The sequence below is a fragment of the Symphalangus syndactylus genome, chromosome 10, assembly GCF_028878055.3.
Source record: "Symphalangus syndactylus isolate Jambi chromosome 10, NHGRI_mSymSyn1-v2.1_pri, whole genome shotgun sequence".
In the NCBI taxonomy this organism is placed as follows: Eukaryota; Metazoa; Chordata; class Mammalia; order Primates; family Hylobatidae; genus Symphalangus; species Symphalangus syndactylus.
This window is the reverse complement of record NC_072432.2, coordinates 11,036,472-11,064,179: the sequence shown is the minus strand read 5'-3', so window position 1 is coordinate 11,064,179 and position 27,708 is coordinate 11,036,472. Positions and strand designations below refer to the sequence as shown.

The 27,708-nt window shown below is 50.9% G+C and overlaps 1 protein-coding gene across 1 annotated transcript; it reads left to right on the top strand.

Moving 5' to 3' along the window:
• The first annotated feature begins 576 nt into the window (after positions 1-576).
• ASB13 (ankyrin repeat and SOCS box containing 13) lies at positions 577-27,708 on the top strand. The gene is made up of 6 exons (XM_055296410.2): positions 577-934; positions 14,323-14,510; positions 15,969-16,119; positions 18,271-18,405; positions 24,611-24,802; positions 25,744-27,708. Exons 1-6 carry the CDS (start codon positions 655-657, stop codon positions 25,869-25,871), a joined length of 1,074 nt encoding a protein of 357 aa, XP_055152385.2. The 5' UTR covers positions 577-654; the 3' UTR covers positions 25,872-27,708.

Sequence of the window (27,708 nt, the reverse complement as noted above, 5' to 3'; positions counted from 1 at the left end):
CAATTGCTGACTGGGTATTATTCAGGAAACAGGAAACAGGTTTTTCATTTCTGCTAGGTTGTGCCCCAGCTTCCATTTGCTAAGCGGCTTAGGGGAACATTGGATTAAAAACCACCCGTAAAGAAAAGGCATTAAAAAATCGATTTGAACGACTTGAAATTATTATCTTGAAAGATCAAAGAAACAGTGATTATGAACACCGGCTCTGGTGGGAAGCGGTTCTTGAAAGTTAAAGCATGGGGGAACTCGAGTTGGAGCACCATCAGCATCAGTACAATGCAAGTGAACTCTGGAAGCTAGACGCATGCTTTGCACGTGGACACAGACACATGCTTGCACAGGACACGTTTGCAATACATACATGTTTACACATGGACACATGTTTTGCACACGCTTGCACAGGACACATGCACAGGATGGGTGTTTTGTACAGGACACATGTTTTGCACATGGAAACACATATCCATGCTTTGCAAAGGGACACAGGGAAGCATGCTTGCAATGGATACATGTTTACACACGGACGCATGTTTTACACAGGACATATGCACAGGATGCATGTTTTGCACACGGACACACACGTTTGCGTAGGACAAGTGCACAGGACACGTTTTGCACGGGACGCATTCTGTGCACGGGACGCACGGTTTGCAGATGCAAGCACACACACTCCTCCGCGCGACGGAAGAAGCGGGGTGGCAGCGACAGCAGAGTCGGAACGCAGGGACAGCGCCTCCGGGAACCTCGCCAAGGCGGCGGGAACTACAACTCCCGGCTCGGTCGCCTCGGGACGACGCGCGGCCCAGCGCAGACTGGCCCCGCCCAGCGGCCCCGCGCGGCCGGGCCCAGGTCCCAGCACCCAGAGTAGCCGCGCGGCCGCCGGTGAGCCGCATGGAGCCCCGGGCGGCGGACGGCTGCTTCCTGGGCGACGTGGGTACGTGCGGGCGCCGCGGAGGTCAGGGCGAGGCAGCCGCGCGGGCTCCTGGGGCCGGCCGCGTATCCGATGGCCTGCGCCGGGGAGGTGGTGGCGCGCCCCGCGCTGGCTCCTTGGGTGGGGGCGTTTGGCGGGGTGGGCTGCGGTGACAGCAGGGTCCCAGTGGTGCTGCGCATCCCAGACGGGCTGTCATGTCTGGTGCCTTGTCCCAGGCCAGCGCACTGCGTGGCTGCAGTCCGTGGGGCTCGCAACCGCAAACCCACCGAGCGCCGCGCGCTCTGGGGAAGGTGCGGGGCGCGTGCGGAGCCGTTGCCCAGTGGCGGGGGAGAGCCTGGGAAACGCCCACGGTGCTCCCTCTCGGGGCAGCCAGGCGCGAGCCCACGGTAAGAGCTAACCCCCCCTCCACTGGCGCGGGTGAGGCTGTGGCGCAGTGTCCGAGCATCCTGCAGAGGTGTCCGCGTGACCCCGAGTCCGCTCCAGTGAAGGTGGCCTTGGGGCACCGCGGCACACTCCGAAAAGTGCGATCCCAGTTCTACACGCAGCCTACTTTACCATCCGAGCAGCCTACGAATGAAATGGATTTGAGGGAAGGACACTCTTTGGGGAAGTAAATTTTTTTGCTGCCTAGGAAGCAGTAATATGGTCACTGAAATGAACGACGGAAGCACTATGAAAGCCTGAAAAAAAAAAATCTAAGGCATATTCATCCTGGTAAAAACAGTAGTGAACGTAAGAGGGAAAAGTCTTAAGGGTAAATTTAGCTGAAGAGGAAGTTGCAGTCATAGCAAGGAAAAGATATTTTAATTGACTTTGCGAAATAACCACCTTTGACATGATCAGAGGTATCTAATATTGGCATGTGTTTTTACTTGGCATTCCAGTCCAGGCAAGCACAAGACTTTGACCCCGACACTGTGATCTGCATTTGATTAGCTTAATTGAGTAAGCAGTGAATAGCTAATGACGGAAGCTTATTTAAACACGTATTTTAATATTTCTGTACATGGCATCACTTCTGAGCATGTCTTCTGCATCCTTTGTTATGGAATGCATCTGTAGAAGAAAGGCACATTTTAAACTAATGAATCCGCAACTTTTGAGGTTCACTGGTATTTTTGACATTGTCATTTTTTATTTAATATATTTCTCCCCAAATAAGTTCTGCTGATGTTTTTTATTCCCAGTGTAATGAATAAGCTGAATGTGTTGGATCCAAAACAATACTGCCATTCCAGCAGCACTAGAGGCGAACCGTAGGAGCTGTAGCCAATTTTAACATTCTGACCTCAAATTCTGGATGTGTGGTGTACCCCGACCAAAACATTTAGGTTTTGGGCTGTTGCGCAGTCTCTCGTGCCTGTAATGCCAGCACTTTGGGAGGCCGAGGCAGGTGGATCACTTGAGGTCAGGAGTTCGAGACCAGCCTGGCCAACATGGCGAAACCCCGTCTCTACTAAAAATACAAAAATTAGCCGAGCATTGTGGCAGGTGCCTGTAGTTTCAGCTACTTGGGAGACTGAGGCAGGAGGATCACTCAAACCTGGGAGGCAGAGGTTGCAGTGAGCCGAGATTGGGCCATTGCACTCCAGCCTGGGCGACAAGAGCGAAACTCTTTCTCAAAATAAATACATAAACATACAAAAATTAGCCAAGCAAAGTGGCGGGCGCCTGTAATCTCAGCTACCTGGGAGGCTGAGGCAGGAGAATCACTTGAACCTGGGGGGCAGAGGTTGTAGCGAGCTGAGATCATGCCATTGCACTCCAGCCTGGGCGACAGAGTGAGACTCTGTCTCAAAAATAAATAAATAAAATAAATAAAGAAATAAAGACATTCTGCATTCCCTATGGATGTCCTTCTGCGGGAGATGAACCTCTTACCTACTGGCTGCTCCCCCACTCCTCTGTACGTTTCCCCCAGGGTCCTCCAGTAGAATTGTTTTTGTTTAAATCAGATTTCAGTGTTGACATTATTGTGACTATGTGAATATTGCAGCTGAGTCACTTGCTATGTGGGGACTATGTTTCTCTTTTTGTGTAACGTCTTGCTTTTCTTGGACATGGTGGGTATTCTTTTTGTTTACCTGTGGGTTCGGTGTTCTCCATGCCTAATCCCTAATTTATCCCCAGACAGTCTTCTTAGGCCCCTCAGGTAAGCGGCGAGTCCTGTGTTCTCTCTCTCCTGGTTCAGTGTTTGGAGACGTGTCCCCTGCAGCCTTGGGGCTTCCAGCTCTGCCTGCTGCTGCTCTGGGAAACCAGGGTGGGGGTGGGGCAGGGGGTGTCTTCCTGTTGTTTATGGGGATTTGCATATCCCTTTGTGTTCAGTGCCCTCCCAAGGGTAGTTCAGATTCCCTGCTCTTTGCTGGTCCCCACCCCGGGTGCCAAGCCCGCCTTCTCTATCCTGGTTATCCGCTGCACCAGCCTGCTCTCCAGCTCCCCCAATGGTCTGGAAATCACTCCTCAGCCTGTTTGTTTTCTACTTGTTTATATGGATTTATGTCTCCCCACACAGGTACTCTCAGTTGAGTGAGATCTTTGCGGAGGGGCAGAGAAGATCCCCCGTGTTTAATGAGAAACACAGCTCTGTCACTCTTGATTTCAGTGTCAGGGCGGGGAGAGGGAGAATCCACTAGGGTAGCAGTCCAGGGCGTTTCTAAAGGGTAGAGAGTTACTTGGAGTGGGAGGCTATTTTATCCTAAAATAGGAATTCAAAGAGGGCCTGTTGACACACCAGAAAAGCCTATTTAGGGCCAATGGAAGTATCAGAGGAAATTAGCAAGTTACAAAGGCTTAGGAAGCATGTTTATGGGCAAAACAGTACCTCTATCCTCCTTCTTGACAGCCTGGGAGACATTGCCTGCTATCCTAAGGAAACTGAGGCTTAGGTGATTTAGGGTGAAAAGTGTCCCTCAGATCCCTTAACTGAGATGGGGAAGATGCGGGATCAGAGCTCAGGGGTCCTGAGTCAGGGCCTGAGCTCCCACAGTGCCTTGAGGGTGGGATTGGGATTGGGAGACCCTCCCCATGCTCCCTGGGCCATAGCCTTTTGGGGTGGACCAGGGGCAAGGGAGGAGTCGGGGTAGCAGGTAATTGGGTGAGTGATGAGGGAGTCAGGGGAGGAGACATTGAAGGATAATGCAGCGAATCCAGCATGGTTTTAGCGTCATGCCGATGGAAGGAAATGCCTGTTATTCATCAAGCTCTCCTGACACCTTCGGTCCTTTCTCCCAGTTCCTTTATTCCTTAGCCCACCTATTTTCACCTCTTTTCTCCTTGTCTTCTGCCTTCATTTATTCTTTCCCTTTCTTTTCTCCACTCTTATTGAGTTTTGACCATTTTGTCCCTCTAAGAAGGCAAATACTGGCATTTTTGCTTCATTGAACACATCTTAAAATCAGTCTGCTGTTTGACCTCAAGTTTACCGACAAACTATATTTTGGGGATTCATAATGAAAACATTTAAAAAGACATGGTTGAAAAATATCACCGTAGCAACAAAACACTGAGCCCAGACTTATAAGTGGGAGTTTCTACGTGGAAAAAGAAAGATCAGTATTTTTTTTCCTTGGGTTTCAAGGACACTAAAACTGAAATTTGGGCTGCGCTATTAAAATTTGGTGATAGTGATAAGTGCCACGTGTTAGGCACCCTCTTTGTGCTGGGGTTGTCACGTAGACTGTCTTTAGTTGTCAGCATGAGATCCTTCACTTCTCTTTTCCTCTGTGGCCTCTTTGTCTTTGTGATTTAGCCCTCACTTTTATTCCCTTACTATCACTTCTGTGTGGTTTGGACAGCAGGCAGAGATGAATGGATGCTGCATTTGGCTTTTTCTGGGAGTGTTAATCATCCAGGATCTCATCTCATCTCCTCCCCTCCCCTCCCCTCCCCTCTCCTCTCGACAGAGTCTGTCTGTCGCCCAGGCTGGAGTGCAGTGGCACGATCTCAGCTCACTGCAGTCTCCACTTCCTGGTTCAAGCCATTCTCCTGTCTCAGCCTCCTGAGTAGCTGGGATTATTACTGGGATTACAGGCGCGTGCCACCACACCCAGCTAATTTTTGTATTTTTGGTAGAGATGGGGTTTCACCATGTTGGCCAGGCTGATCTCGAGCTCCTGACCTCAGGTGATCTGCATGCCTCAGCCTCCCGAAGTGCTGGGATTACAGGCGTGAGCCACCGCGCCTGGCCCATCGTCCAGCATTTCTAAGGCCTTTTCAGTTCTAACAGTCAGCATGTGTTCATGAATCCTTAGCTTTCTGGGACCCTGGGGGGCTATGTCACTCAGGACTCTTGACTTTTCCCTGAGAGCTGAGGATGAGCCCATTGAGAGCAGCATCAAAAAACCCTCCCTGGGGGCTTCCGGTGCCTGCCTTGGTTCTTCCAGGGTGGGTTCCCCGAGTGTGTGCTTGCCCGCCCCAGCACGGCTTTATGGGTGGGTCAGGGTGGAGGGCCCGTCCTCACCGTTTCAAGAATGCTTACTGGGGTTTTGCAGGGAGGGCTTCTTCCAGAGGCTGCAGGTTGTTTTTGACGCAGAAACGACATTTCCGCAGCCAGGACCCCAGACTCCCCTTGGTAATTTACTCTGAACAAAATTTCTGACTCTATCAACATTTAAGAGTGCATTGTGGGCTGGGCGAGGGGCTCATGCCTGTAATCCCAGCACTTAGGGAGGCCGAGGCGGGAGGATCACTTGAACCCAGGAGTTTGAGACCAGCCTGGGCAACATGGTGAAGCCCTGTCTCTACAGAAAATACAAAAATTATCCAGTGTGGTGGTGGTGCATGGGCCTGTAGTCCCAGCTACTTGGGAGGCTGAGGTGGGAGGATCACTTGAACCTAGGAGGTTGAGGCTGCGGTGAGCCCTGATCACACCACTGCACTTCAGCCTGGGTGACAGAGCGAGACTCTGTCTCAAAAATAAATAAATAAATAATAAGAAAACAAAATAGGAAAAAAGGTGCATCTTGGGTATTTGACCTGGATTCAGAGCCAGCATGCTACTGGATCAGCTTTGTCTGGAAGGTGTCCCTGGTGGCATTTGAGAATGCTCTTTGTTGGAGTGGGCCCTGACCCTGGAGAGGCCCCAGGCTCTGTGGGGCGGGGTTGGGGGCAAGTGGCTCCGCTGCATTTATGGTTGCAGTCCCTGTGAGGGTCAAGTGAGGCCCGCCAGTGTGGGTGCAGGCAGGGCAGTGTGGAGGATGGGCTCTGGAGGTGCCCAGCGCTGCAGTGTGCAGGGGCCAGCGGGCCAGCAGGCCAGCCGCCGACTAGACACAGGCTGTCTAGGGGGTGGCCCGGCCTGGGCACAGAGCTGCCACTTGGGCCCAACGAGCGGGGCTGTGGCTCTGGGATGACTGAGGAGATACTGGGAAACCAGCTGCCTGGGGGGAAAATAAAGAAAAAGAAACAAAAATAAAAGTCTATTTTGCTGCTTTCCCTGGTCTAAATACTCACACCCTGGCTGGTTTCAAGCTGCTGGTGGTCTCCGGCCAGCAGAACCTGGCTGTGCAGCAGCCAGCGGTGGTGAGATGGCCCGGCACACTGCTGGGTGGCTTACCAGGCAAGGAGGGATGGAGGGGCTCTGGTCTCAGAGGGCCCAGGAACTGAGCAGAAAAATTGGGCAGAGACTCAGTCAGTCACCCGACTTAGGTAAGGATCGAGTTACTGGAGCTGGAATGCAAGATGGGGGAGCTTTCTATGGAACAAAGATGAGATGGTAGAACCCGCACCTGCCCTCCCCACAGGACTGGTGGGTAATAATGACAGCAACGATCCTGGAGCCATTACACTGCCTGTTACTCAGAGCATTTACAGGTGGCCAGGCACGATTTTCTTGTCTTCACAGCACCCATTTGAGGAGAGAGGAGGCCGAGGCTTGGAGAGGGTAAGCTGTGAGACGGGCTTTAAACTCACGAGCGGGGCAGTTCCTGCAGCTTGCCCCTGTAGAGTCTGCTCCCTGAGGGTAGGAGGACCCTGAGCCACTTGACCTGTTCAGCCAGGGCTTCCTAATCTCAAAGGACAGGTCAGTCCTGGGGCAGGGCACGGCCTCAGATGGGAGAGTGTCAGGGCCCCAGCAAAGGGGCAAGAGAGGGGAAGAGGAGCTGGGGTCCAAAAAGGTCCACACCTGGCACACAGTCCTAGTCAGTAAGGTCGTATCGTGGGTGGAAGAGTGGAGGGAGTGTTCTGAAGCATGTGTCATTCCTTCTCAAGGTGGCGTCTGCCGTAGTCTGCAGTAGATACGTAGATGACGTCTGTGAAACTCCAGTTTTCAGGGCAAAGGTTTTTGCCTGGCTATTCATGAGCTCGGGCCTGCAGGCGGCGGGTAAACAGGAGGGGCTGTGTGTGTATCACTGTGACCCTGACCTGAAGCAGAGGAGGAGGTGGGTAGAATCCAGCCATCAGGACTGGATCATGAGTCACCAGGGCTGCAGCCTTGGCTCTTGTTGCAACACAAATTCTTCATTTAATGGATGCATGAGCCCCCACCTGGCCAGAGTGTGCGAGCGTCATGTTAGGTCTCAGGCCACTGTCCTGGGCTGGAAAGTGGAGCAGGGGACAGAACCCAGCGGCACGGGTCCGGGTTCAGTCTGGCAGGGGAAGATGTGTCTGGGGAGTGCTTCTTCATTCAGATACCTGCACGAGCAGCCTGTGTGGGGAGGCTGGCTAGCTGTGGTACTATCCCCAAGGTGACAGGGGATGACCTTAGGGAAGGCCCAGGGAAGGAAGAATGCTGGTCAGCTGGTGGTGCGGCGATAGTGTGGAGATGGCGTGGGGGGGTGGGCTGCAAGCTCGGGAGGCTTCCTGAAGGAGCAGGCGTTCCCTCCGTCGAGGAATTTCAGCTGGAAGCGAGGGGGGGAATGGGGCTGAGAAGGGCTTTCCGGGCAAGGGAAGGAACAGCAGACACAAAGCATGGGACTTGCAGCCACTGGACTCTGTGTGAATCGGTAGAGTTTGGTGTCACTGGACACGGCTGTGTGCACGGCGGGGAGCGTGGGGACAGGGCCTGTGACTGCGTGGTGGTGGGCCTTGTACCTCGCCTGGATTCTACCCTGGAGGAGGGAGCCCTTGTGAGCAGGCCCTGTCAGACTGGCTTGTCAATCATCTGCATTAGGGAGGGGGCAACGGGAGACCTATTATGTGGCAGCGGTGGGTGGGATTTAGGGACAGAACGTGAGTCCCCGAGGGAACCTGCCAGCACAGCGTGGAGTCTCGGGTTTCCAAGGCGGTGCTCTGCCAAGGGAGAGGGTGCAGGGATTGCTCTGCCAAGGGAGAGGGTGCAGGGATTGGGGAGGGGGCGTCTTGCCACCACAGGGAGCCTGGCACAGGGGCTGGAAGCAGCCTGCAATCCATCCCGGCCGGTCCATTCACTAACAGACAACATTTCCTGCACTCACTCCTCATCCATTTAAGGTCCGTGACCACGAGCTGTCCTTCCCGATTCTTTTCACCTGGGATATTGACCCTACCATTGCAGGGCTGAGTCACATTGCTCTGTGGTGGTGGGTGCTGGGGGCTGATCTTTATGCAGAAAGCGGGTCTCTTTGCCCCCTGGAAGGGCCATCGGTGGTTTGGGAGTGTCAGGAAAGGTGACGAGGTGCACCCCAGGCACCTGCTGTCCTCTGGCCTTCTATCCCTCCCTTCCCCACTGTAAATCTCCTGTGAGGATAGCCTGCGGGTGACAGTCCCCCCATGCTCTAGGTCCTCCAGCTTCTGGTTACTTAAAAAAATTTTTTTTCTCTATTTTTAATTGTAGTAAAGAGCACAGAAAACAGAAGTTACCACCTTAGCCATTTCAAGTGTCCATTTCAGTAGGGTTGAGTACATTCACATTTTTGTGTAACAGAGCTCTAGAATTTTTCATCCTGTAAAACTGAAATTCTGTCCCCATGAAACACTAACTCCCCGTTTCCCCTCCCCGCAGCCCCTGGCAACTACCTTTCTACTTTCCATCTCCATGAATTTGACTACTCGAGGGACCTCACATAAGTGGAATCATACAGTATTTGGCTTTTCAGAAATGGCTTATTTATTATTATTTTTTTTCCAGACAGAGTCACCCAGGCCGTAGTGCAAGGGCACAATTTTGGCTCACTGCAACCTCCATCTCCCGGGTCCAAGTGATTCTCCTGCCTCAGCCTCCCGAGTAGCTGGGATTACAGGCATGGACCACCATGCCCGGCTAATTTTTGTAATTTTGGTAGAGATGGGGTTTCACCATATTGCCCGCCTCGGCCTCCCAAAGTGCTGGGATTACAGGTGTGAGAGACTGCACCTGGCCAGCAATGGCATATTTATTTGTTTATTTATTTATTTTTGAGACAGAGTCTTGCTCTGTCACCCAGGCTGGAGTGCAGTGGCGCGATCTCAGCTCACTGCAACCTCTGTCTTCTGGGTTCATGCGATTCTCGTGCCTCAGCCTCTGAGTAGCTAGCACTACTGACGCATCATGGATTACAGCCACCATGCCTGGCTAACTTTTATATTCTTAGTAGAGATGGGGTTTCCCCATGTTGGCCGTGCTGGTCTCGAACTCCTGACCTCAAGTGATCTGCCCGCCCCGGCCTCCCAAAGTGCTGGGATTACAGGTGTGAGCCAACGTGCCTGGCCTAGAAATGGCTTGTTTGACTCAGCATGATGTCCTCAAGGTTCATCCGTGTTGTAGCATGGGACAGGATTTCTTTCATTCCTGAATAATATTCCACTGGACGCTTGGATTGTTGAGAATAATGCTGCTATGAATGTGGGTGTACAAATGAGTCTCTCTTCAAGACCCTGCTTTCAATTCTTCTGGAGATATGCCCAGCAGTGGAGTTGCTGGATCATATGATATCCTGTGTTTCATTTTTTAGGAACTGCCATACAGTCTTCCACAGTGGCTGGACCATTTTATATTCCCATCATCAGTGCACAAGAGTATCACTTTCTCCACATTCTCGCCAACACATATTTGTTTTTTTTGATAATCCTAACAGGTGTGAGGTAGTATCTCATTGTGGTTTTGATTTGCATTTCTTTAATGATTAGTGACATTGAATACCTTTTTTTATGTTCGTGGCCGTGTGTATCCTGTTTAGAGAAATGTCTGTTCAACTCGTTTGCCCATTTTTAAACCTGGTTATTTGTCTTTTTGTTTTTGAGTTGCAGGAGTTCTTTATATATTCTGGACTAACCCCTTATCAGATAATGACTTGTAAATATTTTCTCCCATTCTGTGAGTTGCCATTTCACTCTGATTGTGCCCTTTGATGCACGGAAGTTTCTTTTTTCTTTTTTTCTTATCATATCTGCTGCTAATTTTTGCCCTTCATTGCTGCTGGTAAGACTACAGCAGCTGACGTGATTCACTAGAAATAAGTTGCATTTCCTTTGTAGACTGGTGATACAGAGAAATAAAATTAGATTTTTTAAAAAAAATTTTATGTCTAGTTGTAACTGAACCCAGATTTGGCTGCTTGCTCAAAAGCCAAACACGAGAGACAAGAGTTGGTGGCAGGATTATCTGGAGAGCCAGCAAACCAGGAAGATGGTAGACAAGTGTCTAAAGTGCCATCTAAGTCAGTACAGGTTTCGGGTTCTTAATTATGTTAAGGACAGTGGGAAGAGGAGGCTGTTGGGATCAAGAGATAACCAAGGACCAGTGACATCTGGGCACCAGCAAGGGTCCTAGGAGGTTGGGAATGTCTTTGTCCTTGATCAGGTCGCAGTGCTCCTGTAACTCTTTAACAAAACATAGCTAGTTGTTTACATGCTTTCCTTTTAATCCCAGAGTTAATTTCAAAACTACACATTTGCGCTTTTTGCATATTATCTCAATGCTGTAAAATTATCCTAGCCTCTGTGTAAGAATGGATAAAGTCCCCTCAAACAAAAATGTTAGTTATTTTGCTGTTTCACTGCTACAGACTTTTTTTTTTCCTGGAGACAGAGTCTTGCTTGGTTGCCCAGGCTGGAATGCAATGGCGCGATCTCAGCTCACTGCAACCTCTGCCTCCTGGGTTCAAGTGATTCTGCTGCCTCAGCCTCCTGAGTAGCTGGGATTACAGGCACGTGCCACCATGCCTGGCTAATTTTTTGTATTTTTAGTAGAGATGGGGTGTCACCATGTTGGCCAGGCTGGTCTCGAACTCCTGACCTCGTGATCCGCCTGCCTTGGCCTACCAAAGTGCTGGGATTACAGACGTGAACCACCTTGCCCAGTCAGACTTTACAATTCCTTTTAGTAACTCCTTCCATTCATTTACTCATCCACTCACTCACTGAGCAACCATGTGGATACCAGCATCTTCGTGGACAGTGCCAGGTGCTGGGGTACAGAGGTGAGTAAGTGGTGCCTGAGATAGACCCGGCTGCAGTTCTGCGACCTTTGTGACCTTCCCTGGCCATCCCTGGGCACCGGGGCTCTTGCTTCTGAGTCCCCGTCACCAGACATGATCGCAGTTGTCATGTTGTGAGTTATCTGCCATTTATTCCCTGGTCCGTGACTGTGAGCTGCCTATTGCTGCATGTTAGTCATCTTTGTGTGTGGCAGTGGAAGATGCTAAATCCACCCGGACGTCTTGTGGATGCAGGCACGTCGGGAATGCGCCTTCCCGGCTTAGGTGGCTCCTGAGATGCACTTTCCTTTTTTGCTGCGGCAGCTAGGCCTCACCCTGCCTTCCTCTTCTTCTTCAAGTGGCAGCCTCTCCTTCTACCCTTGAGATTTTGCTCCCCGCGGATTGATTTTAAAGTGACACTAAGCCACTTCTCACTAACCCCAGGAGGGCAGTGGGTTACTGTTCATTACTACTGGTGGGGCTGAGGGCCGCCTGGAGACGATAAGTAGAAAGTTCCACAAGCTTGACTTTTACATTTTGTGGGGATTGAATCTTCCTTTGTGGTTCAGTTCTCCCTAGTCCCCACTTCCACTGACATAGGGTCACCTGAGCTCTTTGGCTGTGGGCAAGACAGATAGGTACAACTGGAGGCAAAAATACTACAAACAGACAATGTTTATTGAGCACTGATTCAGTGCCAGGCCCCACCCTTTAAGTGCATCTACCTATTTCAATTCATTGAATGTTCACAGTCCACTTATGAAGTGAAAATATTGTTACTGCAACTTACAGGTAAAGAAACTGACACTCAGGGAAGTTGTGTTTTGGGTAAGCTGATAAAAGGCTGAGCTGAGTTTCCACCGAGCAGTTCTGAGCAGTTGTGGCTCCAGGGAACTCTTAACCCTGTACTCGGTGCCCGAGGCAGAGGTGGGGGAGGGTGGCAATGTGGGGATCTCTAAGAGCAGAGTCATCAACACTGACTGATGAGGCTACCCACCCGCAGAGGACATTCGATGCAGATACTCTTTTTTTTTAGACAGAGTTTCGCTCTTGTTGCCCAGGCTATAGTGCAGTGCTGTGATCTGGGCTCACTGCAACCTCCGCCTCCTGGGTTCAAGCGATTCTCCTGCCTCAGCCTCCCAAGTCGCTGGGACTACAGGCATGCACCACCATGCCCAGGTAATTAAAAAAATATATTTTTAGTAGAGACGGGGTTTCACCATGTTGGCCAGGCTAGTTTCGAACTCCTGACCTCAAGTGATCCGCCTGCCTCAGCCTCCCAAAGTGGTGAGATTACAGGCATGAGCCACCACACCTAGCCCAGCTGCACTTTGTAAAAGTAAGATCTGGGGAAGATCCAGGTGGTAGAAAGGTTTTTCAGGGACATATCAGAATAGTAAGAGGAAGCTGTTGATTGAGAAGAGGTGTATGATGTGATCTTGTCTACTCGAAGATGGAGAGTTGACAATAAGGATATGTCAGCTTTCATCCAGCACTGTTGTCATTTATGACATTTTAAAGTGTCTAGAAGACTCCTCCGTGTCTGAGATGGGTGCTGAGAAAACACAGGCGTGCGTGGTTTCTGCATCTGGGGAGTTTATGGTCTGTCCTCGTTAGCGAGCTTTTGTCTGCTCCTGGTTTAGACAATAAAGGAACGTGACTAAGCCCGGCCGTTGGCTTGGCTGCAAGCACCTGATGGTCCTTGACTCGTCCTCCAGGTTCCAGTCCTTTCCCAGCTTTGCCATTCCTGTAGGTCCTGTCTTCAGGCAGGTAGCCAGATGGCTCAGCAGGTCCAAGTTCACACCCAGGCAGCATCCAGAGAAGGAAGGGAGACAGCCTTCCCCTGGAGCTCGTTCTTGGGAGTGAGCAGAGTATAGAAGCTTGGAGGCCTCTTCGCAGGCTCTCCCTTACCTCTCCTTAGCTAGAGTTGCTTTGGATGTTGTATGGGAAATAGGATCACTATGATTGACTGAGACAAAAAAAAAAAAAAAAAAGAAAAGAAAAGAAAACCCAGTTAACATCATCCTTAAAGGTGAATGACTAAATGCTCTAGAAACTAGAGGCTAGAAACAAGACAAGGATGTTGGCTCTCACCCCTTCTGTTCCACATTGCACTGCAAGTCCTAGCCAGAGCAATTCAACAAGAAAAAGAAAGAAAAGGTCTGGGCGTGGTGGCTCACACCTGTAATCCCAGCACTTTGGGACGCCGAGGCGGATGGATCACCTGAGGTCAGGAGTTCCAGACCATCCTGGCCAGTATGGTGAAACCCCATCTCTACTAAAAATAGGAAAATTAGCTGGGTGTGATGGTGTGTGCCTATAATCCCAGCTACTTGGGAGGCTGGGGCAGGAGAATCGCTTGAATCTGGGAGGCGGAGGTTGCAGTGAGCTGAGATCACACCATTGCACTCCAGCCTGGGTGACAGAGCGAGACTCCGTCTCACAAATAAATAAATAAATAAATGGCATCCACATTAGAAAGGAAGAAGTTAAACGATCTTTGTTTGCGGATGACATGACTTTGTATATAGACAAGCCTGAGGAAGCCACTAAAGTGGAATAATTAAAACATGGATTCTCAAGGCACTGGAGTGCAGGAGACACTGTAAATGCAGGGGTCTGAGCGTGTGTGTGCGTGAGCACTGTGGGAAGTGTTTCCCAGAGAAGTCGTTTTACCTGGGCCCACCTGGAGGATGTAAACGTTTCACCAGGAAATTGCAGAGTGGACAATTGGCAGGGGGGCAAAAGGGGGCGTGTCAGCAGAGAAGGATGTGGAACTGCAGGGGAGTGGTGAGCACCTGTGCCTGCAGAATGGGTTTATGCAGGGGCAGGGGTGGGAGGTGGACCGTGGAGGTGAGCGGGGTCCACAGGACGGAGCCCCTTTGTAAGCTGTGCCCAGGAGCTTGGACTCTAGCCTTCAGGCAGTGGGGGTGGCTCAGGGATCTTTGCAGAAGTGCTGGGACAGTTGCATGATCAAGGATGGTGCCTTGGTGGCATCAGGGACCCTGGAGTCCTGGGTCCCTGTGCTCATTTGTCCTGGATGGAAGTGGAAGGGTCTTAGCGTGAGGTCCCCTTCCTTTCCAGGTTTCTGGGTGGAGCGGACCCCTGTGCATGAGGCAGCCCAGCGGGGTGAGAGCCTGCAGCTGCAACAGCTGATCGAGAGCGGCGCCTGCGTGAACCAGGTCACCGTGGACTCCATCACGCCCCTGCACGCGGCCAGTCTGCAGGGCCAGGTGCGGTGCGTGCAGCTGCTGCTGGCGGCTGGGGCCCAGGTGAGTGGCCCTTCAGGGCAGACCCCCAGACTGGCTGCAGCTGCCAGAATGGAGGAGGTTGACTCCGGAGAACTTGGGAAAGAGGGGAGGGTGGGGGCTGCACTGTGTCCACTGCACACAGGTACCAGGAAGCCCATGGCTGAGAAGTGCTTGTGGACCTGGCTGTTAGGAGGTCACGTTGGTGGAAGAAAGGGCAGCCTGAGCAAATTGATGGTGGGAGTGCCAGCCGTGTGGTGGGCAGGAGCCAGCAGGCTGGCCGCAGCCTAGATACAGGCTCTCTCCGGGGCGGCCAGGACTGGGTGCAGAGCTGCTGCTTGGGCCCAAAGAGCGAGCACGGTTCCGGCTTTAGGATAACTCAGTGGTATGCTGGCCAGCCAGCTCTCTGAAAAAAGGAACAAAAACAAAACTCTGTGTTGCTGCTTTCCCTGGTGTAAATATTCCCACCCTGGCTAGTATTAAGCCACCGGGGGTTTCTGGTCAGCAGAATTCCTGGCACATTGGCAGCCAGCTCTCCCGAGCTGGCAAACACTGGCCCTGCACACCCCTGGCCAATGTACGAGGGACACAGGGACCTGGTCTCAGAGTTCAAGGGGTGGGGAAGAGGGGAAGACGGTGTACTGTTTACTCTTCCCAAAAGCTTGGAATGGGACCCATTTCAGTGTGTACCCAAATAGAATTTGAATTTGGACAAATGCTAAATACAATTTGCCAATTTGGGGAGTTGCCTTTTTCCTGGCCTCTGACTTTCTCACTAGGGGAGGCGTGGTAAGCTGTCTCAGGCATTCCTTCCATGGTGGGTTTTTTTTTTTTTTTTTTGAGACAAGGTCTTACTCTGTTGCCTAGGCTGGAATGCAGTGGCATGATCATAGCTCACTGCAACCTCATCCTCCTTGACTCAAGTGATCCTTCCACCTCAGCCTCCCAGGTAGCTGGGACTATAGGTGCATGCCACCCCACCCAGCTAATTTTTGTATTTTTTGTAGAGACAGGGTTTTGCCATGTTGCCCAGGCTGGTCTCAAACTCCTGAGCTCAAGTGATCCTCCCTCCTTGCCTTCCAAAGTGCTGGGGTTACAGGTGTGAGCCACTGTGCCCAGTTGAGGTTAGAGTTTTTAGAGCTCATTTTTAAAGCCTGCCTTTCCCAGCTTGCAGCCTAGGGTTCCCCTGTCCTGCTCTGTGCTTAGTAGGTGTTTGGGGCAGGGGTGGCGAGGGGGCTGCTGAGCTTATCCTGCCCTGAGAGAAAAGAATCCTGAACGAGATGACTTCTCTACTCAGGAGGCCGTCGGTGCTCCCCAGCCACGTGCTATCTCTTTCAGTATCCTTGCCTAGCACATAATAGCAAAGCAAACCGGTGCTTCCAAGAAGCATCTTAGCAAAGATGAACCTGCAGCAGGATGGGAAAGCGGGTTGCGTGGCATTTCTCTGCCTTTTGACATTTGTTTCTTTCTTCCCCCCATGAGGTGGATGCTCGCAACATCGACGGCAGCACCCCACTCTGCGATGCCTGTGCCTCGGGCAGCATCGAGTGTGTGAAGCTCTTGCTGTCCTACGGGGCCAAGGTCAACCCTCCCCTGTACACAGCGTCCCCCCTGCACGAGGCCTGCATGAGCGGTGAGTTGGCAGACGGCTAGGCTGGCCCAGCTGGGCTCTGGAAGTTTCCTCCTTTCCGGGATTAAAGGCACTTAGGAAAGGAAGCAGAATAGACAGAATTGGGAGCCCTTGGCTGGTGAAGGAGAGTTCTGAGTCTGTTTCTGGCTCTTGGTGGCTCAGCTGCAGAGATTCTAAGCTTTCCTCCTTGAGGTCTTCGTCCAGGGCTGGGGCGGGTGACTCTATGGTAGGATTCTGTGTCCAAGCCAGGGTTCCTTGGGCCTCTCCACGTTAGCACCAGGGCCTGGGGGACTCTGCAGAGGCTCATTTAGGCTTTGCTGTAGTTTGCTCTGCAGGCCCCTGATTGAGATGGGAGACGACAGAGAAACGTGTCCCAACAGCCTGGGCCAGGAGGCTATGTGTGGTGCTCTCAAAACAGTGCTGGTCCTGCAGGCTCAGGGAGCAGGTGGGACTTCAGCTGCCCCCCAAGAATGGGCAGATTGCAGATGCTGGGAAGACAAAAGGGCACCCTGAGCATGGGGAACATTCCTTGTCCTATCTTACTGCATCAGAAACTCCCAGTGGAGCAGAGAGGACTGGAATTTAGGGTGAGACTAAATGAGCTGGTGGGAAGATGTTTAAATGACAGACTAAGGAGTTTGGATTCTACTCTTTTGAGCAGAGGTTGCAAACTGTGGCTTATACCTTGACCGGCCAGCATGGCCTTTGTCTTTGGATGCACATCTGGGGTGCAGGGTATGGGGTATGTGCCCTTTCACGGTGCTGGCAGAGCCATCGCTGCATGTGGCTCACCCCTGATTCCTGCTCGTAGGTCTTTCCATGTCTGCAGGCCATGGGGACAGCTCCAGGGAGCTCTTGAAGGTTTCTGAGCAGATGTTGACGGTCAGGAAAACAGAATTTGGGGAAGGTTCATTTAGTGGCCCTCCATGTGCAGATAGACGGAGGTGGCAGTCGTGGTCAGGGTCTCCTGGAAGCAGAGGGATGAGTTGGGGACCATCGCTGGGATCAAGGTGCCCAGTGCTCAGAGTAGGCTGGTGGAGTGGGATGGGTTCATTTGGTAGGTTTGGGGAAGGAATCCATAGAATTCGGTATGAAGGGGAGGCTCAAGAGGTCAGAAATGAGTCAGGTTTGAGTCAGGAGCAAGGACCCCAGGAAAGGGAGAGGGCTCTAGAGTGGGAGACACCGGCCGGCAGCCAGCACATGGCTCTGGGGCTGGGGCTGGGCATGAGGCTGGTGGGGAAAATCAGGGAGCTGCCAACAGTGACGAGGTAATTGAGTGAACAGAAAGGATGGAGCCTAGACGGAATGTGCGGGGGCAGGAGGATGGGGGGCCTGGAACTGCGCTCCAAATCCGCATTACAGACCCAGGAAGAGGAGCCGCTTAAGAGGCAGGAGAGGCCGGGCGCTGTGGCTCATGCCCTTGGTAATCCCAGCACTTTGGGAGGCTGAGGTGGGCGGATCACCTGAGGTCAGGAGTTTGAGATCAGCCTGGCCAACATGGTGAAACCCTGTCTCTACTAAAAATACAAAAAAATTAGTCAGGCATGGTGGTGCACACCTGTAATTCCAGCTATTTGGGAGGCTGAGGTGGGAGAATCGCTTTAACCCGGGAGATGGAGGTTGTAGTGAGCTGAGATCGCAGCACTGCATTCCATCCTGGGCAACAGAATTGGACTCTGTCTAAAAAAATAAATAAATAAATAAAAATAAAAATAAAAATAAAAAGAGGCAGAAGAGGCGGCTGCCATGGGGCACAGGAGGATGACCTGCATAAGAAAGTCTGGGGGGTTTCCTGGGAGGCTGGGCTCAGCGCCGACAGCCGAAGGTAGATACAGGGCAGGGGGCAGCCAGAGAGTTTTCCCTGGCCCGTTCTAGGTGGTGCCCCATGTCTTCTGTTCTCACAGCAAGAGGCCGGCCAGGCCCGTTTCTCCCACTGCCTTGAGCCCTCCCCTCCTCATCGGGGCGCAGAGCCGTGTCCTGGCTTCCTGAGGGCCATGCGGGTCATGAACTCCTCCCTAGGTTGGGACCCAGGCCTGCCTGGCTTCCCTGCCCTGCACCAGGGATGGAGGCTGCTGCAGCTGCCGCGTCTGTGTGCTTGTTGTCTCCAATGTCCGTATTCAAGGACATTGCCCCCGCTTTTCCATTTATCTTAAGGGAGTTCCGAATGTGTGAGGCTTCTTATTGACGTCGGGGCCAATCTGGAAGCGCACGATTGCCATTTTGGGACCCCTCTGCACGTTGCCTGTGCCCGGGAGCATCTGGACTGTGTCAAAGTGCTGCTCAATGCAGGTGAGTGGGTGTTTGCCTGAGTGGGTGTTTGCCCGAGTGGGTGTTTGCCTGAGTGGGTGTTTACCTGAGTGGATGTTTGCCCGCGTGGGTGTTTGCCTGAGTGGGTGTTTGCCTGAGTGGGTGTTTGCCTGAGTGGGTGTTTGCCCGCGTGGGTGTTTGCCTGAGTGGGTGTTTACCTGCATGGGTGTTTACTTGCAGAGTGGGTATTTACGGATGTATCTGAGAAGTTTGCCTGAATGGGTATATACTTGCAAGGCTGTTCACCTGAGCAGGTGTTTACTTGCACCGGTATTTACCTGAACAGGTATTTACTGTGCCTAGCGGAGAGCTGGGTAGAGGAGTCAGAGGGACCAGGATTGGAGGCTGGCTCTCTTACTTGCCAGCTGAGACCTCGGGCCTCAGTTTACATATCTGTAACACTGGAAGAATCTATGCTGCAGGTTGCTAGGAGAACTGGGGATGTTTCCCCGGTGCCTGGTGTGTCCTAGTAGGTACTCAACAGATGCCAATGATTATTTCTAGAGATGACAGGCCACTGTCCCCACAGCTGCCTGGTGAGGTTGCTGCCTGAATCCAAGAGAGAAGGGGATGTAACGGGAAGTGGAGTCGGCAGCGTTTAGGAGAACATGGAGCATTTGGAATCCAGGCCATTGTCAGGTGTTTGAAAAGACTCAGGATCGAGATTCCCAGAGGGAAAAAAATCAAAACCAAAAAGACCAACCAACCGAGGATTAGGCTCAGGACCTGTCTATACCAAAAGTTTTAGCCAAAGTGACTGTCGGCACAGGGTTTTTATCAACCCAACTTAAATGTTTTGTTGAGGGAAAATTTTAGTTTCATCATCTCATCCAAATTCTGGGTGTGGTGTAGGATAAAAACAAAACTGTTCAGGATGGCTGGGCACTGTGGCTCACAGCTGTAGTCTCAGCACTTTGGGAGCCTGAGGTGGGAGGATTGCTTGAGCCCAGGAGTTTGAGCCAGCCCGGGAAACACAGCAAGACCCCTTCTCTTAACAGCAAGAACAAACCTGTTCAGGAACAGAAAGATCATGAATTCCCCCCAATGACAGCCATTTGAGCTTAGTTATATGCAGTTTTTTTTATTGGAGAATCTTATTCACTTTCATGTGCCGCTTTTAAGTCTTTTTAGTGGAAAAGATTCATTTTGTGTAGTAATAGTTGTTGGGGTACCTTTAATTTTTTATACACTGTCTTAAAAGTGTCTCCGTTGGAAGCAGGTGTAAGCATTTCCAGCCAAGCCGCTCCTCTGGCAGCTGGATCCGTTTCTATGAACACAGGGCAGTGCAATCGTATCAAGCCTTTATGAGCTCAGTACACATGAGTTCCATTTTTACTTTAGTTCCGTTTGGTGTGGTTGTAGGGAAAGGGATCAACTTAGTGTTTAAAGCAAACATCCTTTCTGTATCAGTTAGGACTTCATGTCAGTTGGACGCCTTTGCGAGTAACAGCAAGCCACTTCTATCTGGTAAACAATGGCGGGCATTTCCAGTTCAGGTGACTTCAGGGCTGAGATGCAGAGCAGGTTTAGGGGCGGCTGGACCGGAGGTTCCGTGGTGTCACCCAGGCCTCAGTTTCTTTGAACACTTCAATTCTGCTTTCCTCGGTGTTGGCTTCATCCTAAGCCTCTGGCTTCCCTGAGCAAGGTCACGGGGCTGCAGTGGCTTCAGGCCTACACGCCAGACGTTTCCCGTTTTAAGCCTTCTGGAGACTCTTTCAGAGGAGTGGAAAATCCCTTTTCACACACCCCTCCCCAGTCCCTTTGCCCAAACTTTGCCAAATTCTGATGGGCTGAAGCCTGGGTCATTAGAACCAATTGCTGTGGTCAGGGGAGGGGGATTGGAGCAGGCGGGACCCACACTGGAGCTGAAGTCAGGTCTGCTCCTGCCCCCGCCACATTACCAGGTGGCAGCACAGTCGGGGGTGGGGGCTGGAAAGGAAGGGGCAGCTGTGATGCCCACCATCGCCCTAAAGCGGGGTTCCCACAGCTCTCCCCGGGAGTTTGCATGCCCCTGGGGAATTAGAGGTGAACGTGGCTTTCTTGGGGAAGCCTCCCCACAGTGACTGTTGGTGTTGGCTCGATGCTGTGGGTAGCGTCCAGCCATCAGCTCCACGCGGGATTCCTGATTCCCATCCTACTCTTGGGTGGTCTCCTCTAGTACCCCTTGTGAGAGCAGATGGTTCATCATCTTCTTGGAAACCATTTTTTCATTGTGGAAAATTTCAAACATACAGAGAAGAGAGAAACAACAGCATCCCCTACGTCCTCGCAAAATGATTTTTTTAAAAGTAGTGATTCTGAACTTTTGGGGTCAGGTCACAAATCCCTCGGGAAACCACAGGCAAGCCAGGGATCGTGTCTCTAGAAAAACAGAGGAGCGGAAAGTCCCTTTTCCTGCACCCCTCCCCAGTCCCTTTGCCCAAACTTTGCCAAATTCTGATCTGCTCAAGCCTGGGTCATTTGAACGAGTTACTGCGGAGAGGGGAGAGGGATTGAACCAGTCGGGCCCCACATGAGTGCAGGTGCTTTCGTGTGCGGTTTGAGAGCTGAGCTGTGGGGCAGCCACGTTGCACCCCTCAGGGGACGTAGAGACCATTGTTCTTGTTCTTTGTAGGCAGTGAGGCGAGTCCAGGAACCAGACTGTATTTGCAAAGGAGGAGGGCTGGGGAGGGTGAAAGTCTGGTTATGATGGTGAAGTAATTTTTAATCTGATCGCTGACAGTGAATATTGAGCTCTGCCAGGAGTGTTCAGAAGCGGCTCCCTGAGGACAGTCGTGCTTCCATCTTTGTTCTTAGCACTGGCCCTGGCACAATTTAAAAAAAATTTTTTTTAATTGTTGTTTAATTAAAAAAAAAAATTATAATTTTTTAATTTAATTTTTTTTTTTAAATTTCTCTTCTTGCAACAAGCACCTGTTGAGCTATTTGTGTTTATGTTCCAGGACTGTGCCAGTCTTGGAGTGCTAAGGTCTTAGACAGTCCCTTCACATCGCTGGCCACGGGTTCTCTGAATCCACTTGAATCCTATTTTGTGTTGAAAGCAGGATTTTGGTAATGCGGCTGTGTTGACCCCTTTTCTCTGAAGCATGAAGCTCAGAGTTTTTAATTCTCTGGTTGTTTCCTGGCTCCCCGTCTTTGTCTTTGTCTCTCCCTGTCTCTCTGTGTCTCTGTCTCTGCCTTAATCTTCCTCATGCCTCTCAATTCAAGGAATGTTGCCATCCTTGCTTCACACAAAGTTACTTTCTTTCCCTCTCCTACTCTCTTTCTCTCTTCCTTCTTTCTTCTGTATCTGTTCCCTTCTTTCTTTCTTTCTGTTTTTTTTTGAGACAGAGTCTCATTCTGTCACCCAGGCCGGAGTGCAGTGGTGTGATCTCTGCTCACTGCAGCCTCCGTCTCCCTGGTTCAAGCGATTCTCGTGCCTCAGCCTCCTGAGTAGCTGGAATTATAGATGTGCACCACCATGCCCAGGTAATTTTTGGATTTTTAGTAGAGACGAAGTTTCACCGTATTGGCTAGGCTGGTCTTGAACTCCTGACCTCAGGTGATCTGCCCGCCTCAGGCTCCCAAAGTGCTGGGATTACAGGCATGAGCCACCGTGTCTGGCCCTGTTTTCCTTCAACGAGTACCTGTATATGTTCTCTCTCTCACTATGGGCCTCACTCTGTCATCCAGGCTGGAGTGCAGTGGTACAATCATGGCTTGCTGCAGCCTCAACCTCCCGGGCTCAAGTGATCCTCCTACCTCAGCCTCCAGAGTAGGTGGGACCACAGGTGTGTGCTATCATGCCCGGATAATTTTTAAATTTTTTTGTAGAGCGAGGGTCTCACTCTGTTCCCCAGGCTGGTCTCAATTTCCTGGGCCCAAGAGATCCGCTCGCCTCAGCTTCCCAAAGCGCTGAGATTACAGGCGTAAGCCCTGTGTCTGGCCGAGGCATATATTTTTAATGGACATAGCTGATCGGGTTTCATCTCTGACTCTCTTCTTGGCTCACTCAGTGCTGTACGTTCAGGACCCATCCATGTTGCTGCCTGCACCCCTGGCCTGGTGTTTCCTTTCAATCCCTTATTCACAATTTCATTTCCTTCCTTATTCACCTTCCTTCCCTTCCACCCAATCAAATGATGCCAAACACACATTTTGAAAAGATGTTCATTGGGAAGGCTGCCTCTCTGCAAGAGCCCCAGCCAAGGCCTCGTCTGTGGAGCGTGGCAGGGAGCGTGATTTTTAGAGCTGCTTCCAGCCATGGTTTTCTCCCTGATCGTGAGAGAGTAGCTGTGCCTCCCTTGGGCCTCTTCCTCTGTTTTTCTTCTTTTGTTAAAATAGAGACCATCTCTTTCTCTCCCAGTTGGCAAGAGTATTGCCAGAATTAATGACATGAGAGAAAGCTACTTGAACTTTAGATTCTGTGGATGGTACAATTTGTTTTTCATTACAAGCGTATGTTTAGTGTTAACATTTACTTCGTATTATGATTGCAACATTGTACTGGAGGAAAACCCCTTATGAGAAAGAGAGGTTGAATTGTGGGGAAATATTTCTTTAATCTATTGCTTTTAAATATTATTTTTTTTGTAGTACATTTCTGCCAAATTCAGGACCTAGGTAATTTAGCATTTTTCCTAGTTGAGAGATCTTTTTCCTCTCCTGACTTCTGAGTTTTGGCTGCGGGAAGTGGAAAGAACTTTCTTGACTTATGTCATCACTTCGGAGGGCTGGGGCATTCTTAGGATCCCTACACGAATGCTGTTATGAGCATGGTTCTTACGTGCTTTTAGGGGATTAAAATATTTTAAAGCAGAAAGCAGGATTTTTCGGATACTTTTTGAGCAGAGGAACTAGACAATGTAATAGCGTTCCACCTCTCAGCTCCTCTTTTGACCCTCTGAAATTGTCGGTAAGCGATGGCATGCTAGTGGTCTGATTGTTTTAAAATCCCACTTTTGATAATACTTTATGTTTGTGGTTTGAATCTATCATTTGGCGGATTATTTTACTGATGCTGGGCGATTTGCTTGGCTTCTTTAAAATACTTCTCTTTTATTCGTTTTCTCTTATAACCTCCTTTGCTACTTGAGGAACAGACTTCGAATAAAATGGCATTTTCTTTCAAAAGAATTCTGAAGCCCTGGGGGATTCCGTTGTATTGGATTAGTGATGGCTGTGCCCTAAGAATGATGTGTTACGAAAATCATATTTTTATCAAAATCTTTATTTAGTGCGTGGAAAAATGCCATATTTGACCAGGTGTGGTGGCTCACGCCTGTAGCCAGGAGTTCGAGACCAACCTGGCCAACATGGCGAAACTCCGTCTCTACAAAAAATAGAAAAATGAGCTGGGCATGGTGGCGCACCTGTAATCCCAGCAACTCGGGAGGCTGAGGCAGGAGAATCGCTTGAACCCTGGAGGTGGAGGTTGCAGTGAACCGAGATCAGGTCACTGCACTCCAGCCTGGGCAACAGAGTGAGACTCTGTCTCAAAAAAAAAAAACCCCAAACCAGCCATATTTAGCTACTAATTCTTTGCATCTTTCTGAATGTCTGCTCTTTTTTTAAAAAAAAAAAATTTTTTTTTTACTTTTACTTTTAATGAGCTTGGTGAATGTCTGCTCTTATCGTGAGAGAGTTGAAGAGTGCAAAGCTAAATCTCTTCTCTGAATTGCCTACTGTTTTGGGTACATTATCTGTTTTCCTTTTGTAAAAGAATATGCATTGTGAAGGAACATTCATTCTTTCATTCATCCAGTATTTCTGGAGCCTCCTTCCTGCGCCCACAAGAGGAAGAAGCAGTGTGTGTCTGTGCTGGAGACCAGGCGGGAGTGCTTGAGTGGCTCTGGTTTGAGCTTCCAGAAATCTCAGGACCCCTGAAGGCAGATTGATAGGGCATTAGAATGGTTGTTTAACTCAGACGTTTTTCGTTTTATTTTTCTTCTTTTCGGTTCTATTTCCAGTTCTTTCTTTATTATTGCTGCCTACCTTTATCTCTCTTCTCATGAGTGGGGACAATAAGTAATTCCTGCTTTTGGATGTTGAAAAACATTTTTGAAAGCTATGGTAGAGTTTGTCCTAATTTTGTCTTGTGGTTGGGGATTGCTTCTGCCACCGTGGTGTGCGAAGAAAGGGACGTGATTGTTCCCCTGACTTCAAGTTCTCTTCTTGGTGAAATCTCTTCTGCACTCTTGACCTCCAGGGGCCAATGTGAATGCGGCAAAGCTTCATGAGACGGCCCTTCACCACGCGGCCAAGGTCAAGAATGTTGACCTCATCGAGATGCTTATCGAGTTTGGCGGCAACATCTACGCCCGGGACAACCGTGGGAAGAAGCCGTCTGACTACACGTGGAGCAGCAGCGCTCCCGCCAAGTGCCTCGAATACTACGAAAGTGAGGCGCCCCATCAAGCACGCCCCATCCCCTCCAGCCTTCAGCCTGGACCCCTGATGTGCCCTCCCTGTGGGCTTCTGCAGATAGCTAGGCTGTTAGTCCTGGCTCCTGTCCTCTGCACTAGGACAGACCCTTAAGCACTTTGTGGGGGCTGTTTGTGCTGTTGCCCCAGCTCTCCCTGGGTTCCCTGTGTCCCGTGGCCTGGAGCAGCAGAAGCTGTGGCTGACACCTGCCCAGGCACCAGACCTGTGCCTCCTGTGCCGGACATTTGACAGATGAGCCTCCTAGCTGCAGATTAGTTTGATGACAAATTTGGGTGCTGAAATATAATGCCGTGGCTCAAAAAACCAAAACCATGGTTTTGAAAAGGCACGGTGGCTCACACCTATAATCCCAGCACTTTGGGAGGCTGAGGCGGGCAGATCACCTGAGGTCAGGAGTTCAAAACCAGCCTGGCCAACTTGATGAAGCCCCATCTCTACTAAAAATATAAAAATTAGGCAGGCATGGTGGTGGGTGCCTGAAATCCCAGCTACTCGGGAGGTTGAGGCGGGAGAATTGCTTGATTGCATGAGGTGGAGGTTGCAGTGAGCTGAGATTGTGCCACTGCACTCCAGCCTGGGTGACAGAATAAGAGATTCTTGTCTCTGTCGCTTTTTTTCTGTCTCAAAAACAAAAAACAAAAAAACAAAAAACCTCAAAACCAAACAAACCCCCAAACCCCACAAAAGGCAATCCCAATGGACATCACGCCCTGAATTTCATTTCCTGTGCTCCCTTTCTCGGGTTCCTGGCTGTCCTTCCAGAGAAGGCCTGCAGGACACATCCCGGTTCCAGGGGAAAGGGAGGCGTTTCCGATTCCCTCTGGGTTTGTATTCGGTTGCAGGTGTTGTGCTCCTTCCTGAAATTAACCTCACGTCCTTCCTTGCTCCCTTTTTCAGAGACACCTCTGACTCTGTCGCAGCTCTGCAGGGTGAGCTTGAGGAAGGCCACTGGCGTCCGAGGGCTGGAGAAGATTGCCAAGTTAAACATCCCGCCCCGGCTCATTGATTACCTTTCCTACAACTGAGCTGCAGGCGGGGTCCGGACCGTGACTGCCCCCATTGTGCCCAGCATTGCCTGGGTGAGGGCTCTGCCTGTTCCTCTGAAGCAGCGTGATTGCTGTAGATAGAACAACGCTCCTTCGAGTCCCTTCCTGCGATCCTGTTTAGACTTCTCTCCTGGATCCTGGATAATGTTTCCAAGGTGTTGGGAAGGCCTGCGTCTCGGGTCCCAACTGTGGGTGTGGCCCTGCGCTGTGCTATGGAGCCTACCCTCTCAGTGGGCATGGGCCCAACCGTCCAGTTTTCCTCTTTTACGGACCGTCCTCAAAGGCACTCTCAGGACAGATGGCGTGGGGATCACAGAGGGGCTGGCAGATCTGGGGCCTCAGGGCATTGTTGCTGATTCCCACTCGCCTGGGCAGCCTGCCGCAGATGCACAGGCCCCAGGTGCAGGCCACCACCTCCGGGTCGGCACTAGGACTGCCCTCGGTGCTCATAGAGAATGGCTGGGCCCGCGGAAGGTCGGCCTGGCATGGGGCCAGGGACTGCTGCTCTGCTGGCTGCTGTGTGGATGCTTTTCCTGGAGCACTTTCCAAGGCATCCCCCAGCCCTGAGCCTGGGCGCATCCGTCACTCAGGGGCTTTCTATGGGTCTTTGTGGGGGAAGGCCCTGGCTTTGTATTCCCCACAAGTAGCACTGAGTTTCTTAGGAAATTCGTCTTCAGTATTAGGTCTCAAACTCTTGTGAAAAGTTTATATGTAGGATAAAAACCTTTTAGAGGACATATAGGCAGTACCACTAAGGTTTTGCTAATGAGCCATTCAAACCGACAGCAGTGTGAAGGTGTGTCAAGGCGTATACCCTCGTGGCTCGGCATTCTCAGTGCAAAGGGCTGTTTGGAGACTCTGTGGGAATTGTTTTTCATCTGTTTCTATGGTTGTCAAATGAATTCTTCACCCACCCTACAGTTTGCTAACTCCTTGAAGCTATCAAATTAGTAAGAGACGCTGCCCGCACCCAGGGGGCACCATCGCCCACTTATTACTTGGTTTTGTGGATACTCATGGAGCATCTATCGCATCCAGCATTGTCCCAGTGCTTTGAGTTGGACGGGACTCTGCAGCCAAGGCAGGATAAGAAAATCTTGCAATCCCGTCCTGCAGTAATAGAAACAGGTGGTTCCGCATTATAAGCCACAGGTGGAACATTCAGTGGCCCATTCCGACTGCACGGGCTGGCCTAGGAGTCTTTGTCTCCATACATTTTAAGAACCCCGCCCACAACAGGGAGTTAAACTGGAGGACCTTTGCATGATTAGTTCAGGGATGAGTGGTTTCTGGGGCGATGGAGAACCGGTCACGCCTGTCCTGGAGACAGTGTGCCCAGAAAAGGGAACGTGGTACTCACTGGATGCACCCAGGCCGGCCCGAACCTCCCACCACAGACAGTGCGGAACAGAGTGAGCCTGAGCTGCCCGAGGCGAGGCCCTTTGTGCTGTGTAACTGGAGGTCTCTCCGCATGGGTACTTGGGGGTGGGGCCACAAATCTGGCGAAAAACTTCGTGCTGGCCGCCGTGGGGTTTCTCTTCTCCAGCGTTCCAGCCGTTGTCATGGCGGGTCTTCGTCTGTAACTGAGAAGAAAAGCATTCCTGTTTGATCACCGCCTTAGTTACCAGTTCTGGATCAGTCAGTGTTTCTGCATGGAATAACCACCATTTAAAAAAGCACTGGATTCTGCCCTTTCATCTTTGTAAGAGATTCTTGCCTCTAGCAATGACATCCTGTGATGTCTCACAGTAGAGCACTTAGCGCAGAATCAGGTCCCCACGGCTGTTGCTCAATAAAAGTGGTGGAATAAAGTGCA